The sequence below is a fragment of the Emiliania huxleyi genome, assembly GCF_000372725.1.
Source record: "Emiliania huxleyi CCMP1516 unplaced genomic scaffold EMIHUscaffold_294, whole genome shotgun sequence".
In the NCBI taxonomy this organism is placed as follows: domain Eukaryota; phylum Haptophyta; order Isochrysidales; family Noelaerhabdaceae; genus Emiliania; species Emiliania huxleyi.
Genome location: NW_005199821.1, coordinates 71,469 through 85,466, shown reverse-complemented (window position 1 = coordinate 85,466; position 13,998 = coordinate 71,469). Strand labels below are relative to the sequence as shown.

Genomic DNA, 13,998 nt, shown 5'->3' with positions numbered 1-13,998 from the left:
AGAAAAAAAAGGGAAGGAAAAGGGGGGGGGGGAGTAAACTAGGTAAAAGAAGGAATAAGAGAAAAGAAGGAAGGAACGCTACCCCACACCCCTCCATCGCACACCGCACGCCCTCTCGCTCTGCCGCCCCGCCCCGCCAGCAGGCTCTCCAGCCAGCAGAGCTGCTTCTCCCCGACGGCGCCACCCGCACGCAAGAGGGGGAGGCAGCCCAGGGGGAGGGGGAGACCGACTCCGATTCCGACTTTGAGGACGTGCCCCTGCTGCCGGCGCATAGCCTCGCGCGGACTGCCGCCGCCTCCGACACGCCCGCCGCCGCCGCCGAGCGGGCGGTGCGATCGCCGCGTTCGGCTGCGAGGGCTGCCGCAGCGTTGATGGGCGCGAGCGCGGGTGCCGCCGCCGGAGCGAACGACGGGACGGTGCTCAGAGCGCTGCTGCGACGCCCCGCACACCTCCTCTGCTATCACGAGCAATGCGGTGCGGCTCTGTAGGCGCTCTGTGGCGCGCCGCGCCGCGACGGAAGCTTGTGTCGCGTGGCCGTGCCGCCGGGCGGCGTGTGCCCGTTCCACGGCGAGCGGTGCGAGCGCGACGATGACGGCATCCCCTTGCACGACGAGTGGCGGCAAGGAGGGGAGCGGCCACCCGAGGCTCCGGCCGCAGAGGGGCAGGCGGCGCCAGCGCCAGCGCCAGCCCGCGGAGAGGTGTCGCCTCCTCCCCCGCGTGCGAAGCGATCCCGCCCTCGCCGCTCCGCCGCGGCCAGGGGCGGGCTGGAGGAGGTGGAGAGGCCTCGCTCGCATCCGCAGCTCCACGCGAGGCTCGCTCGGAAGCGGCCGGGCGGCGCGGAGCGGCGTGCGGAGGCGGCGCGCGACGCGAATGCCGCCACACGGGCGCGGTTCAATAACTTATGGTGAGATGTGCGTCCTGCGTGTGCTGTGACACTCGTTCTTTTTGTCTGCTTCCTACAATAACATGCACATAAACACGTCGTATAATAGAACGTATAACGTGAAAGGCGTGAGCGGTGTGCTCGTGTTAGATGATAGATCGCAGATCGCACTCTACGCTGGGACGTCGGCGAGTCCCGGCGACGGAGCGGAGAAAAAAGCCTCTGTATTCACGAATATCCGCGACAGACCAATAGAGTGGCTCTCTCTGACTCTCTTGCGTCAGAACTCAACTTGCACTCTGGCCACTGCTCGATCCTCGCGCGGGGGCGGCCACATCATCTCTTCGTCATGCACTCGACGTCACTGTATGCTCTCCATGCAACCACACTCTTCACACACGCCTCTTTCCTCCGCGAGCCTCCCCACGAGCGCTCCTTCGCCGGAGTCGGAGCCCGAGTACACTGCGGCACCGCGCACCGATCCGCCCCCCCTCCCTCCACATGCCATGCCATGGCTCCTCCTCAGCACGCGGGGCTGAGAGGCCCCCCCAACCGCTGCCCACCAAAGCACATGCACCGCCCCGTCGACACCGCGCCGGCCTCGGAGCGGCGCCCCGGTCAGGGCGCAGCTGCGCCTCAGATCCACGGTGCTGCGCCTCAGATCCACGCCTCAGATTCATGACTCAGATCCATGACGGGTAGATGGAGGCGACGCCCGACGAGGCGCGCGACACCGAGGGAGGCGGAGACTGCTTCTCGCCCGTCGACCTCCGCTGCTGAGACGCGGCGCCGCCAGCCACGGCGCCGCCAGCCACGGCGACGACGCGCTCGTCGCTCGCCGCCATGCGCGCGCGCTCCAGCTTGTGGTACGACGCGAGCCGGTGCCGCTGGCAGCAGTACGGCCGGTCGTTGAGCATGAAGACGGGCCCGTCGATCCGGCAGGAGCACTCGGAGCAGAGCACGCAGCTGGCGCCGTCGGAGAGCGCGCTGGCGGGGGCGGAGCCTCGCCAGACGGCGGCGGCGTCGCAGGGGCCGGCGCTCGAGGGGCGCGGCGGCGCTCGATGCGGGAGCGGCGCCTGCGGAGAGAGGGGCGGCGCGTGAGCAAAGGGGCGGCGCGAGAGCAGTGGCCGGCGGCGCGGGAGGCGGCGCGCCGTGAGAGACGGCGGCGGCGGCTCGGAGAGGGCGGTGCCCGCCGCCTTTGCGGTGTTGGACGTCTCTTCGTTGGCCCTGCCCCCGCAGCCCTCGTCCCCGCCCGGTGCAGTCTGCGCCGTGTCTGCGGCCGGCGGCTCGGCCCGCGTCGGCTCTCTGGGCGGCGCCGGGCTCGTCTCGGCGTCGTGGAGAGAGGAGGTAGCGGTGGCGCTCTCGAAGGCCTCGACCAGCCGCGCATTCGCGCCGCCGGCCTTGCGCGTCCCGCCCAGCCCTCCGCTCGAGGAGGAGGAGGAGGAGCCTCCGCCCGGGCTGCCGGAGCCGCTCTCAATTCTCGACGCGTGCCGGCTCGTGGCGGCGAGGGAGAGGTCAGAGCCGCCAGGCCTGGGGCCGAGGCCGAGGCCACCGAGCGAGGCGCTGCGCTGCAGCTCGTCGCTCGCCTTGCCGGACTTGTCGATCCACTTGGTGAGCAGCGAGCGCAGTTTGCCCTGCGAGGACGTCTTTTTGAGCACGATGCCGAGCAGAAGGCTCTGCCAAAAGTTCTGCTGGGTGGTGCCGCCGTGCGAGACGACGTGCAGGTCCGCGTGCAGGTCCGTCAGCGACCCCGTCGAGTTGCCGCCGCGGCCCATGGGGGGGGCGCCGCGATAAGTGCCTGGCAGGTGGCGGGTGGCACGAGATGTCGAGCGGAGCCGTGGCGCGGCCGGTGTGTAGGCGGGGCGAGGGATGGGCGGAGGTTGCAAGGCTGATGTGGCGCAAGCGGAGGAGTGGTGAGCGCGGTGTGTGCCGTGAGCGCCGCGGGAACGAGGGCGACCTTGGCGAAGACAGACTTCCACCCCTTTGGTCTCGTCAACCCCAAAGCCAAAGGGGCCGACAAGCTTCGTTTCAAATCGAAGGTTTGAAGCCGGTCCGCGCTTCCTTCTGCTTCTCTCTCTCTCTCTCTCTCTCTCTCTCTTCTCTCTCTCTCTCTCTCTCTCTCTCTCTCTCTCTCTCTCTCTCTCTCTCTCTCTCTCTCTCTCTCTCTCTCTCTCTCTCGGTTATAAAAAAACGGACAACTCTACTGTGCGATGGGTAACAAGGAACAGGTCCCACCGTCTCGTCAAAAAGGTTCGAGCGTTTTGATCTCGCCGTCGTTTTTTTCACAAAATTCAAAATAGAACTCTCGAGAGAGGGTCGTCGTAAATAACAAACCTCGAGTAACAAACACCGCTGGCGCACACTGGCACTAACACAGGTACACCACGGGAGCCGCCTAAGCGACTCCTGCGAGGACAGAAACCAGAGCCCCGAGAGCGCGGCTGTCGGTCAACCCCGCGGCGCGTGGGCGCCGCGGAAGCTGCTCGAACATTCAACTCAGTCAACCCGTCTGGTGCGCAGTGCCGAGGGCGACTCTGTACTCCAAGAGATTCTCCGGTCTACTGACAGGAGGAGGAGCTCCACGAGCCGCAGCGCCGGCGGTTTCAATCACGCCTGTCACTCTACGCAAGCGGCGCAAAGTCGCCCTCGAACTCCTCGAGGTCGCGCTGGCGCGCCGCGCCATCCGGGCCGTAAGAGCCGAGCCTGGTCTGGGCCCGCTCTAGCCAGCCGTAGAGGAGGGGGCGGCAGCGCTTGTAGGCCAGAGCCCCAGCCACAGCCTCGTACCAGCGCTGCAGGTCGCGCATGCTTGCGGGCGAGAGGCGGAGGACGGTGGTGGCGGTGAAGGCGCCGAAGCCGATGGTGGCGGTGGTTGGCACGGTGACGCGGTTGAGGGCGGGGCAGCCCCAGAAGGCGCAGCTGCCGATGGAGGTGAGGCTGACAGGGAAGGCGACGGAGACGAGCGAGGAGCAGCCGGCGAAGGCGCTGTGGCCGACGGAGGTGAGGGTGGCAGGAAGTTCGATGGAGGTGAGGGCGGAGCAGCCGGCGAAGGCAGCGTTGTTGATGGAGGTGAGGCTGGCGGGGAGGTCGACGGAGACGAGCGAGGTGCAGAACTCGAAGGCGTGGCTGCCGATGGAGGTAAGGCCGGCGGGGAGGGCGACCGAGACGAGAGAGGTGCGGCCCTTGAACGCGTCGTCCGGCAGGTGCGTCATGCCTTCGGGCAGCACCGCGTGCCCGTCGGCGACGACGAACTGCCAGCCGCCCACCTCCAAAGTGTCGGAGCCGGGCGGCGGCGCGGCGTCGCTCGGCGGCGCGGCGTCGCTCGGCGGCGGCGCTAAAGGCGTCGAGGCGGGCACCATCGTGGAAAAAGAAAACGTGGGCGCTTTGCAGCTTGGGAGGGAGTCACTCGTTTCACAGTGGCTTGGGCTCGGTCTCTTCTCTCTTCTCTTCGGTAATACTAAGTGTCATATGACATATCCCAATCCTTGCAATGGCCGGATTACCCGCGCGTGTGCTGGCCGCATGTGCGCGCGCGCAGACCGGGAGGACGCGCCCACCCCACGCGGGCGCGCCGCGGCGGTCCGCCTCACCAGATCGGGTTGGAGCGCTGCAGCTCGTTTGCGTACTGCCCAAACAGCACCTGGCTCGCAGGCACGCCCTCGAGCTTGCCCGGCGGCGCGCCCCAGGTGAAGGCGCGCTCCTCGGGCGGCGGCGGCATCTGGCGCCACTCCGGCACGGCTCGCGGTGCGATCGAGGTGTCGTGGTGCAGCCGGCAGAGGTGCCGGCGAGCGACGCGGAAGAGCTCCTCGGACCCCTCCCAGCGAACCACCCAGAGCGCGCCGGCGCCTCCCTCGCTCGCGCAGTCCACGTGACCCAGCACCATCACAGAAGCACCGTTGAGGCGAGAGCACGACGGCAGCGTCAGGTCCTGCGGCGCGCGGGGCGGTCGCTCCGTCACGCGGGCGCCACAGGGCGGCGGGCGCTGCAGTCGGCGGCCTGCAGTCGGCAGCGGTCGCCCGGGTGGAGGGCGACGTCGGACATGCTCGCCGCCCTTCTCGCGGATTCGCTCTGCACAATCGCCGGCGATCCGCCGGTCGCCCGACTGGCCGATGCTGGAACCGAGGCCAGATCGACAAGAAGAAAACTCGCCGGCTGAGCGTTGTCAGAGCGGTGTTCCCAGGGTGTTCCAGTGCCCCTCATTTTCTTTTTAATTAAAAGAATCGGTCGACCGCTATGTACGCGATGCGAGGGCCCTACGGCCGTCCGGTGAAGCATAAACGCGGCACCGTTTCGCCCGCAGTGCTCTCGATCGGTCGCGATGGACACGCCCGATCTACCACCGACGAGTGCGTGCGTGGACCCCGGCTCGGCATCTTCCTCAGGCCTGCGGACGACAGAGGGGCCTGAGATCACGGTGGGCGTGCACGGAGGCGAGGCGGCAGCGCTGGTCCCGGCGGGCATCAAGGAGTACGTGCGCCTGCTGGGCGGCTGCAAGCTCAGATGCTGGATCATGCTCATGTGGCTCATCCTCACCCTCTCCGGCCTCTCCGTCTACTTCCCCCTGACGCTCGTGCTCGACATTGCAATTGAGCCTCCGTTCGGCTCCGCGTCCGAGCGGGCCAAGGATTTGTACGAGGAGCACTATCCGGCGGGGGAGCCGGTCTTTCTTGCCGCCATGCTCTCCACCACCGCGCCGCACAAGCTCTTCAACACCGACGCACGCCCCTATCCGGTGGGGTATCCGCCTTTCCTCGACTACAACCCTGGAGAGGGGGCAGACCTGATCAAGGAGGCGGAGGGCATTTTCGACGACGTCATTGACGTGCTCAAGCCCTACCTGGAGGAGAACGGCGGCCGCTGCCAGTGGAATATCTACAACTTCTTCAGCTGGGAAGTTCTGGTGCCGCCGTGTGTGTGTGCCTTGGGTCGGCGAGGCACACGAGGGGCGGTGCGCGGTGAAACCGTCGGGCGCCTCGCTGTAGGTGGAGGGCTTTGCTGTCATGATGGCGCCAATCATCTTCCCGCCCGCCCACGAAGGGCGAGAGGGCATGCTCCCGGTGCACTTGGTCTCGTGCGACGGCCGCCCCATCTACAAGGAGTGCGTCTTCAAGCGCGAGCCGTTCTGCGAGCCGATCGAGCAGGTCCTCAAGGACTTGGAGCACTACCGCGCCGACCGCAGCCCCAGCAACATCAGCATGACCTTCGTCTCGCACCCAAGCCGCTCGACGGGCCCTGCTAGTCTCACCGCATCGCCCAGTCGAGAGCGGTTGGCCGTAGGTACCCCATCATCTACGAGGACATCATCCTCGGGATCGAATTCGCGATGCTGCTCTCGACGGCGGCAACGGTGCCGTCGCTGGTCGTGCTCGCCTACATGCTCCGGAATATGCGGCAGCTGCTGCTCGTCGGAGCAAACATCCTGACCGCCATCGGCTCGTCCCTGCTCATCATCTATCCCCTGTCGCACTTCGTCATGGACGTCTGCGTCGTCGCGCCGACGATTGCGATTGCCGTCGCGCTGGCCATGTCGATCGACTATAGCTTGTTCCTGCTCACCCGCTTCAACGAGGAGCAGAGGAGCGGGTCCCCGGTCCCAGAGGCGCTCAGCATTGCGATCGCGACGCAGGGCCACACCATCGTTGTCTCGGGCGCGACGCTCACGCTCTGCTTCACCTCGATGCTCATGCTGCCCTCCTCGACCATCACCTCGATCGCCGCCGGCGCCGCGATCGCTGCGGGCGTGTCCGTCGTCGACTCGCTGTCGCTCACGCCGTCATTGCTCCTGTCAATGCCGCGCTTCTTCACCGCGGACCGGCGGTTTGGCCTCACCCTCGACGACACTCCGCTCGACTGCAGGCGCCGTCCGGTGGACGGCGACGACGCCGCGCCCGACGTCAGCGCTGCAGAGCACGGGGGGAAGCTGGGCGTTTGGGGGCGGCTCGGCCAGTACTCGCAACGGAGCGCGTTGGTGACCGCGCTTCTCCTCGCCGCCGTGGCCCTCCCCTTTGGCCTCGCGCTCTCGCGGTACACCTACGTGGTGGACATCAAGCCGCTGCTGCAGTCGGACCACCCCGCGACCGACGCCTACATCATGTTCACCGAGATCTACCCGCAGTCGATGTCCACGCCCGTCGAGCTGCTCTTCTTGCCCCCCAACGCGGGCGACATGGACTCGTCGGAGTGGAAGCTGGCGTCGTGCCACATGCTCAAGGACCTGGCGGACAGGGTGACGGAGGTCATGAGGGCGGAGGGCCATGACTACGCGATGTCGGCCAGCGACTTTGTGGGCATGATGATGATCCTGGGCCACTGCGTGGAGGAGGGCGTGTACATCAACGGCATTCCTTTGCTCAACATGATGCCAATCCTCGAGCAGATCGGAGTGTACGACACGGGCTACAGCATCGCCACCAACGCGGATAAGACTGCCACTTATGTCTACGTCATCTGCCAGGTGGACGTGTTTTCGGAAGTGGGCGAGGCGTGGATGCGCGCTCTCCGCGCGGCGTTGCCAGACTCAAACCCCGCCACCTGGGATGGCGTCGATCTGGGCGAGCTGCACCTCTACGGTCCGCTGTCCCCGCTCCCAGGCTGCCCTCTCTAGCGGTATAGCTGGCGGCTCACCACGACAGGGCGAGCGTTCTCAGGCGTGCCTCTCGACCAAATGGACGGCGCCGAGTTCACGACGCAGCGCATGGTGTGGGTGGTCCTCGCAATCACACTCATCATGTGGATGATCCTCGGCGGGTCGTTCGGGTCGCTCCTCATCCCGATGCGCGCGGTGATCTGCATCGGCTGGATGATTGCCGTCACGTTCGGTCCGCTCCCGCCTCCGTGAGCCACAGCACGCACCGGCCGGCTTGAGAGACGAGCTCCCGGCCCGCAGGCGCCGCGGTGGCAGTCTACCAGCTGGGCTTCCTCAGCTTCCTCGGCATCTCGTCGCTGAAGCCGTCGGCCGGCTCGGTGTTCCCGCTCCTGCCACACCCCCTCTGCGGCGGATGGCGGCCCGAGGTGCGCCCTCGGTGACCCTCGATAGGCGATGTTTTGGGTCGCGCTGCCCATCACGGGGCCCATTCTCGTGGGGCTCGGCCTCGACTACGACATCTTCCTTATGGACTCCGTGATGGAGAATTGGCTGTGTGGCAAGCGGCCCAAGGAGGCGGTGGTCGCTTCCCTCGAGCAGGCTGGCGCCGCCCCGCCTCGCCCGCGCGAGAGAGGCGCACGAGACCGCACGCGCCCTCTCCTTGCAGGCGGGCACAATCATCTCGGCGGCTGGCATCGTCATGTTCTTCGCCTTTGGCGCGCTCCTCGTCTCTCCGACGCCGGTTCTCAACCAGGTGGGTTTCATGCTGTGCGTTGGCGTGCTGATTGACTGCTTCGTCACCACCAAAATAACTATCCCCACCTTGATGGCGCTTGTTCCCGGCAACGCCAACTTTTGGCCGCGGGCTCAACGGGAAGAGCCATCGTCGTCGGGAGCCAGAGCGGCCCAGAGTCCTCCAAGGCAAACGCTTCGAAAATCGCTGTCGTGGACCGCACCTCGGTCGGTGAGGTCGGTGAGGTCGGATCCAAACTCGCCGTCGAATGGGGGGAGCGGGACGAGCAAGAGGGAGCGTGAGGTTGGGGGAAGTTCCTGACTCATTCTCTGTCTGGGTGCATGCGAGTGAGATGCGTATTCAACTGCCTGAAACCGACATATCACCACAGGTTTTAGGGGCACTGTGTGCAGTCACAAAGTCAAACAAAGAACCCTGTGCACAAAGATCGTGCAGGCGAGGGGCGCGGGCGGGGATCTGTTCCTTTTTACCCATCTCCTGTAAAGGTGTCCGTTTTATTTATTTATTTACACTGTGAGGAACACCGCACAGACCTAGCTCACAGGTAGGTCCACGCCGGTGTACTCTACGTACTACACGGGACGAGCGGCCGTCAGAAAGATCACAGCAGTACGGTCGTGAACGGTACATCGAGGGCGTCTCAACCCTCATTCATCATATCATCTGTTCATCTCCCCATTTTCTCCGATGCGGCCGAACCGTCCCTCAGATACCGAGGGCCTCGCAACCTGTATACCACCATCGTACGCTACTAGTAAGGGTCGGCCGGGGCCAGCTAGGACCGGCGACCTGCGCTGCGATGCATGGACGAGCGCCTCGTCCCTGCTCGTTGCTGCAGCCGCGGAGTGCGGTCAACTAATTTTCAGCGCCTCTACGGCGCCTTCCGGGTGGACTAGATCTGTCCCGCTTTCGCTTGCTTGAGCTTGCGGGAAATGGAGCGCGACCGCGCCTGCAAGAGGGGGGGGGGTGCGTGAGCGCGTGCCAGGCCGCGTGCGCTCCGGGGGACGCTCGGGCAGGGAGAGCAGACGCTCGAGTCGTCGATCCTGAAGCACCGACGGCACGCTCCCGGCCCCCCTCCCCAAAGGCCCAATGCCCAAGCTCTGGCGTGGCGACGCACCTGCCGCTTCCTTGCCAGCTGGTCGCCCGCGGGGCGGCGTTCGGCCGTCGAAGGGTCGAAGCCCTCGACCGCCGCGAGCACAGCGTCCAGCATGCCCCGGGGAGGTGGGCTCGGACGGCATCGGTGGCTGTCGGAAGGCTGGCTCGACAGCGTCATGACCAGACTGGCGGCGCGGGCGGCGTCATCCAGCAAGACCGCCCTGTCGCCGCCGGCACCTGCCGCATCTACGTGCGGCTGTTTGGCGCCACCGCCGAGGTGGCCCGAGATCACGCGAGATCGCGCGAGAGGGCTTTCGCCGCCCGCCGTGCTGGCTGGAGCGACGCACGCGCCATTCTCCATGTCGCCGGCCAGCGGCGCGTGGCCGGCCGAGAGCGGCAGCGGCATCAGCTGCAGCGGTGGCGCCTGCAGCGGTGGCGCCTGCAGCGACGCCGTCGCGTTGTCGGCCGAGAGCGGCAGTGGCAAGCAGAGCGGCATCATCTGCGGCTGCGGGTCGAGCGACTCCGAAGAGGTGGGGCGCAGCGGCGAGAAGGTCGGCGTGCTCGGCGTGTCGAGCCGGAGCAGCGACGGGGGGCTGTCGGACGGGGGGTGGGAGAGGGACGAGCCCGCCTCGGCGCGTGGCTTTGGTGGTGGCCTCGGACGCCTTGTTGCCTTGTTGGCTTTGGTGGCCTCGGACGCCTTGTAAGGTTTGTAGAGCCACCACAGCGTCCGCCCCCCCGCGGCCATGACGGCCGCTCGGCTGCTCGGCTCCATGCAGAGGTGCCACAGCACCGAAGACGCCTCGCCTAGCGTCTCTGCGCTGGAGTTCGAAAAGAAGAGCTGCATCAGAGGGCCGACGACGCCAGCAGCGACGAGGGACCGCGCGTTGGCGTGGTCCATCGAGAGCTGGCGCAGCGCCTTGACGCTCGCAAGGCGCGACGCCTCGGACGGGCTCGTGCGGAGCAGGGCGATGAGGGGCGGCGCGGCGTTCTCGGCCGCCAGCAGGTCCCGGTTTTCAGAGTGGTCGTACGCCAGCAGATGGAGCGCTGTCGCCGCCACCCGCTTGGTGTGGTCGGGGCTGCTCCTCGTCGAGAGCAGGACGACGAACGCGTGCAAGCCGCCCGTGGCGCTTATCTCGGCCTTGTTGGCGGGGTGCGCCGCCAGCGCAAGCAGTGCCACAGCCGCGATGTGGCGGGTCTGTCCCCCGCCTCGATCCATCAGCTGCACAAGTGGTGCCGTGCCACCCGCCGCCGCGATCCCCAGCGCTCCCACCTCGTCGCGCGCCTCGAGAGCCGCGGCCGTCGCCGCGTCCTCCGCACCAGGCCCTCTTGGCGCGGCGGCGGCGATGTGGAGTTGCAACGTGACTCCTCCAAACAGGTCGCACAGCCACTCATGCACCAGGTGGCGGAGAGTGTGGTCCGGTTTGGGAAGCAGCGAGTACGGCCGCCAATTTGACCGGCTGTACAAGCCGTGCAGACTGAAGGAGCGATCGCCCAGCTTCACCTACGAGGCACAGGGAGTGCGCTTTGGCCAGTGGTTTCGGCTTTGCCGAGCGGTGTTTCGACACCGAGATCGTGTTTATTGCGCGCACCGCATCGTGCATCAGCCTGGCAGACAGCGGACAGACAAATGCGTGGGGAATGTCCTTGCGAGGCAGGCCGTGCTGCGCCCTGGGCACTGATGGCTGCTGCATCATGCACGCATATGCTTGCGGCCGACGGCAGGCCACAATCCTGGGTGAGGGTCGTTGTCGTTCCCCCCCTGGGACAGAAAAGGGTCGTTCTCGGTCCTCACTGGCTTGCCGGGGTCATGGGCCCCCCCCCTCTAGCGCCGCCGGAGGCGGCGTAGCTTCCGAGAAGCTCGGTCAGACACACGGGGGAGAGACGGACACCACATCATTACGAATGACGCAAAAATACGTCACGGAGAGCGTGTAGAATGGCTAATTTCGCCGAGAGCGCGCCGCGGGCGCACCTGGTATACGGCCCCGGAATGAGTCACTGATTAAAGTTGGGCGCCTTTGGTCGAGGCTTCCCCGGTCCTCACTGGCTTGCCGGGGTCATGGGCCCCCCCCCTCTAGCGCCGCCGGAGGCGGCGTAGCTTCCGAGAAGCTCGGTCAGACACACGGGGGAGAGACGGACACCACATCATTACGAATGACGCAAAAATACGTCACGGAGAGCGTGTAGAATGGCTAATTTCGCCGAGAGCGCGCCGCGGGCGCACCTGGTATACGGCCCCGGAATGAGTCACTGATTAAAGTTGGGCGCCTTTGGTCGAGGCTTCCCCGGTCCTCACTGGCTTGCCGGGGTCATGGGCCCCCCCCCTCTAGCGCCGCCGGAGGCGGCGTAGCTTCCGAGAAGCTCGGTCAGACACACGGGGGAGAGACGGACACCACATCATTACGAATGACGCAAAAATACGTCACGGAGAGCGTGTAGAATGGCTAATTTCGCCGAGAGCGCGCCGCGGGCGCACCTGGTATACGGCCTCGCAAAAATACGTCACGGAGAGCGTGTAGAATGGCTAATTTCGCCGAGAGCGCGCCGCGGGCGCACCTGGTATACGGCCCCGGAATGAGTCACTGATTAAAGTTGGGCGCCTTTGGTCGAGGCTTCCCCGGTCCTCACTGGCTTGCCGGGGTCATGGGCCCCCCCCCTCTAGCGCCGCCGGAGGCGGCGTAGCTTCCGAGAAGCTCGGTCAGACACACGGGGGAGAGACGGACACCACATCATTACGAATGACGCAAAAATACGTCACGGAGAGCGTGTAGAATGGCTAATTTCGCCGAGAGCGCGCCGCGGGCGCACCTGGTATACGGCCTCGCAAAAATACGTCACGGAGAGCGTGTAGAATGGCTAATTTCGCCGAGAGCGCGCCGGGCGGTGCAGGTCCGGAGGCGTCGACGACCGGCCCGAGAAAATCTGCTCGACCTTCTGCAGGTAGAGCAGCTGGGCCGTGTCATACACGTCCCTCTCACTGGTCGGGTGGCGCTGCCTCGCCTCGGTCATCGACTCGGCCATGAGCTGGAGCTCGAGCTCGAGCCGCGGCACGATCGGTCTGCTGTTGGCGATCGTGGGCCGCGGAGACTTGTGCGCCGCGTTCCAGCGTCCAACTGGTGCTGATGCGGCGGCGGCGCCTAGCACAACAGCCGACCCACCTCCTCCCCCCCGCCCAGCCGCCGCCGCCGAGCGCCGTGGCGACGTGGCCAGCGCCGCCAAGTCCTCCTCATCGCCGCTCAGCGGCGCGTCACCAGCAAACGAGAGCGCGCCAAACTGCGGCGGGATCACCTCCACCATGTCGGCCGGGAGCAGAGGTAGAGAAGAATCACCTCCCGGCCCGATCACCACTGCAGTAGCCATGGGCTCCGCCTCCGCCGCCTCCCCCTCCTCCTCCTCCGCCGCCGCCGCCTCTGCCGCCTGCCCCTCCGTCTGGCTGGCACGCCGTCGCTTCAAAATTCTTCTTCTGTTCGCGCCGAGGGAGCAAGTTGTTGAGCTTGCTTTCCGCAATGGCCAAGCGCAAGGCTTCGGCGCCGACGCCGAGGAGCCGGCCGTCTCCCAACATGGGCGTCCTCGCCATGTCGGGCGAGCCTTCCTCCGGCGGCAGCGGCTCGGCGCTTGTGCCCAGGCCCGTCAGCCTGCTTGGCGAGGCGCTGGGCACCCCCGCGCAGCTTCGGCACGCGCGCTCGCTGGGCGGCCGCGCGGCCGCGTCCAGCGCACCGGGGGTGCGGCTCGAGCGGCTTCCGACTGACTGGGGGCTCAAGCGCTCGCTCGTCATCTCGTCGCTGGGATCGCTCGAGTGGTGCGAGACGGCCGGCGGCAGCGTGGTGGACGGAGAGGCGATGCGCGCCGCCTGCCGCGGCGACGCCGCCAGCCTCGCGCCGCCGCCCGATCGCTCCGACGCGACTGGCGAGCCCACACACTTGGAGAAGCGCGCGCTTGCCGTGCGGATGCGGGCGGCGCTGCTCTCGTGGCGGCACCCGGCGCAGCGGCTGCCGCCGATGGTCTCGAAGCAGCTCGCCTCGGCCGACGCGGGCGTCGCCGAGGCCGCCTACGTCCGCTCCCTCCGCGACCAGTGGCAGGCCGCCCTTCGCTCGCTCTACCACGACCTGCGGGAGGGGAGGCGCGCCACCGCTCGCACCCTATCCCCGCTCCGCCCCCCTGACCCCGTTCCGCCGCCACCGCACCCTCCGCGCCGCCCGGCGGCCCGACACCTTCGCACCTCGTCCCGCCCCGGCCTGCCACGCCCGCCCGGCTCCAGACTGCCGTACTTTTACGCGCTGCACGACGCGTGGTCGCTGCTCTGGCGCAACGGCGCCCTCTCGCCCGACGAGCAGCCCGCCTCGTCGCCGCTCGAGGAGCGCGCGCCCGGCTGCGGAAGACACTCTCTCCCTGGACCCCGACCCCTCACCATGACCCCTCAGCCCCGGGTCCCGTTGCTCTCGCCCTCAGCCGCCGGTGCTCGATTCTCCAGGAGCGAGCGTCGGCGTCGCAGGAGGCGGCCTGCGGCGGCGGCGAGGGCGGGCTCCGCGGCAGCTGCGGCGAGGGCGCGCGGGACCACTCCCGTGCCCCGCGGCGCCTTGGGGGCGGCCTGACACCCCTCCCTCCCCTGCCTCGGCCAGGGTCAGTGTGGGAGTACCTGCTCCGCGGCGGGAGCGGCGGCTGCTACGCCGTGCTCGCCATCACTCC

At 67.3% G+C, this 13,998-nt stretch overlaps 6 protein-coding genes across 6 annotated transcripts in view; 2 read left to right on the top strand and 4 right to left on the bottom strand.

The window, feature by feature from the left end:
• EMIHUDRAFT_116487 (hypothetical protein) overlaps positions 1-908 on the top strand; it is a gene marked incomplete at both ends in the record, with an annotated part of 2,273 nt that extends 1,365 nt beyond the window's left edge. The window contains 2 exons of the mRNA XM_005775752.1: positions 144-329; positions 489-908. Of these exons, the coding sequence (XP_005775809.1) occupies positions 144-329; positions 489-908 (606 nt within the window). The remainder of the gene's footprint in view (positions 1-143; positions 330-488) is intronic.
• A 192-nt stretch (positions 909-1,100) lies between these two features.
• On the bottom strand, positions 1,101-2,875 carry EMIHUDRAFT_444150 (hypothetical protein). The gene is made up of 3 exons (XM_005775751.1): positions 2,841-2,875; positions 2,035-2,681; positions 1,101-1,959 (listed from the first exon to the last, which is right to left on the bottom strand). The coding sequence occupies exons 2-3, from the start codon at positions 2,656-2,658 to the stop codon at positions 1,567-1,569; spliced, it is 1,017 nt and encodes a 338-aa protein (XP_005775808.1). The 5' UTR covers positions 2,659-2,681; positions 2,841-2,875; the 3' UTR covers positions 1,101-1,566.
• Positions 2,876-3,504: 629 nt separating this feature from the next.
• Positions 3,505-4,239, bottom strand: EMIHUDRAFT_74466 (hypothetical protein; the record flags this gene model as incomplete). Its single annotated transcript, XM_005775750.1, has 1 exon — positions 3,505-4,239. One exon carries the CDS (start codon positions 4,237-4,239, stop codon positions 3,505-3,507), a length of 735 nt encoding a protein of 244 aa, XP_005775807.1.
• A 65-nt stretch (positions 4,240-4,304) lies between these two features.
• On the bottom strand, positions 4,305-4,979 carry EMIHUDRAFT_444149 (hypothetical protein). The gene is made up of 2 exons (XM_005775749.1): positions 4,877-4,979; positions 4,305-4,808 (listed from the first exon to the last, which is right to left on the bottom strand). The coding sequence occupies exons 1-2, from the start codon at positions 4,919-4,921 to the stop codon at positions 4,467-4,469; spliced, it is 387 nt and encodes a 128-aa protein (XP_005775806.1). The 5' UTR covers positions 4,922-4,979; the 3' UTR covers positions 4,305-4,466.
• Positions 4,980-5,113: 134 nt separating this feature from the next.
• On the top strand, positions 5,114-8,498 carry EMIHUDRAFT_239750 (hypothetical protein; the record flags this gene model as incomplete). The annotated part of the gene is made up of 9 exons (XM_005775748.1): positions 5,114-5,192; positions 5,263-5,780; positions 5,863-6,084; positions 6,177-7,449; positions 7,528-7,698; positions 7,767-7,843; positions 7,917-8,045; positions 8,131-8,298; positions 8,385-8,498. The coding sequence occupies 9 exons, from the start codon at positions 5,114-5,116 to the stop codon at positions 8,496-8,498; spliced, it is 2,751 nt and encodes a 916-aa protein (XP_005775805.1).
• Positions 8,499-9,109: 611 nt separating this feature from the next.
• Positions 9,110-11,006, bottom strand: EMIHUDRAFT_239749 (hypothetical protein; the record flags this gene model as incomplete). Its single annotated transcript, XM_005775747.1, has 4 exons — positions 9,110-9,166; positions 9,335-9,533; positions 9,834-10,813; positions 10,902-11,006. 4 exons carry the CDS (start codon positions 11,004-11,006, stop codon positions 9,110-9,112), a joined length of 1,341 nt encoding a protein of 446 aa, XP_005775804.1.
• Positions 11,007-13,998: the final 2,992 nt, after the last annotated feature.

What these genes read in the sequence shown, in the direction of transcription:
- EMIHUDRAFT_444149 (XM_005775749.1), bottom strand. Translation starts at nt 4,921, where the DNA reads ATGTCCGACGTCGCCCTCCACCCGGGCGACCGCTGCCGACTGCAG. An exon ending in GCGACCGCTGCCGACTGCAG is followed by an intron (nt 4,809 to 4,876) that starts GCCGCCGACTGC and finishes CGCGCGCCGCAG; the next exon opens with GACCTGACGCTGCCGTCGTG.
- EMIHUDRAFT_444150 (XM_005775751.1), bottom strand. Translation starts at nt 2,658, where the DNA reads ATGGGCCGCGGCGGCAACTCGACGGGGTCGCTGACGGACCTGCACGCG. An exon ending in CGCCGCCGCCGTCTCTCACG is followed by an intron (nt 1,960 to 2,034) that starts GCGCGCCGCCTC and finishes CTCTCTCCGCAG; the next exon opens with GCGCCGCTCCCGCATCGAGC.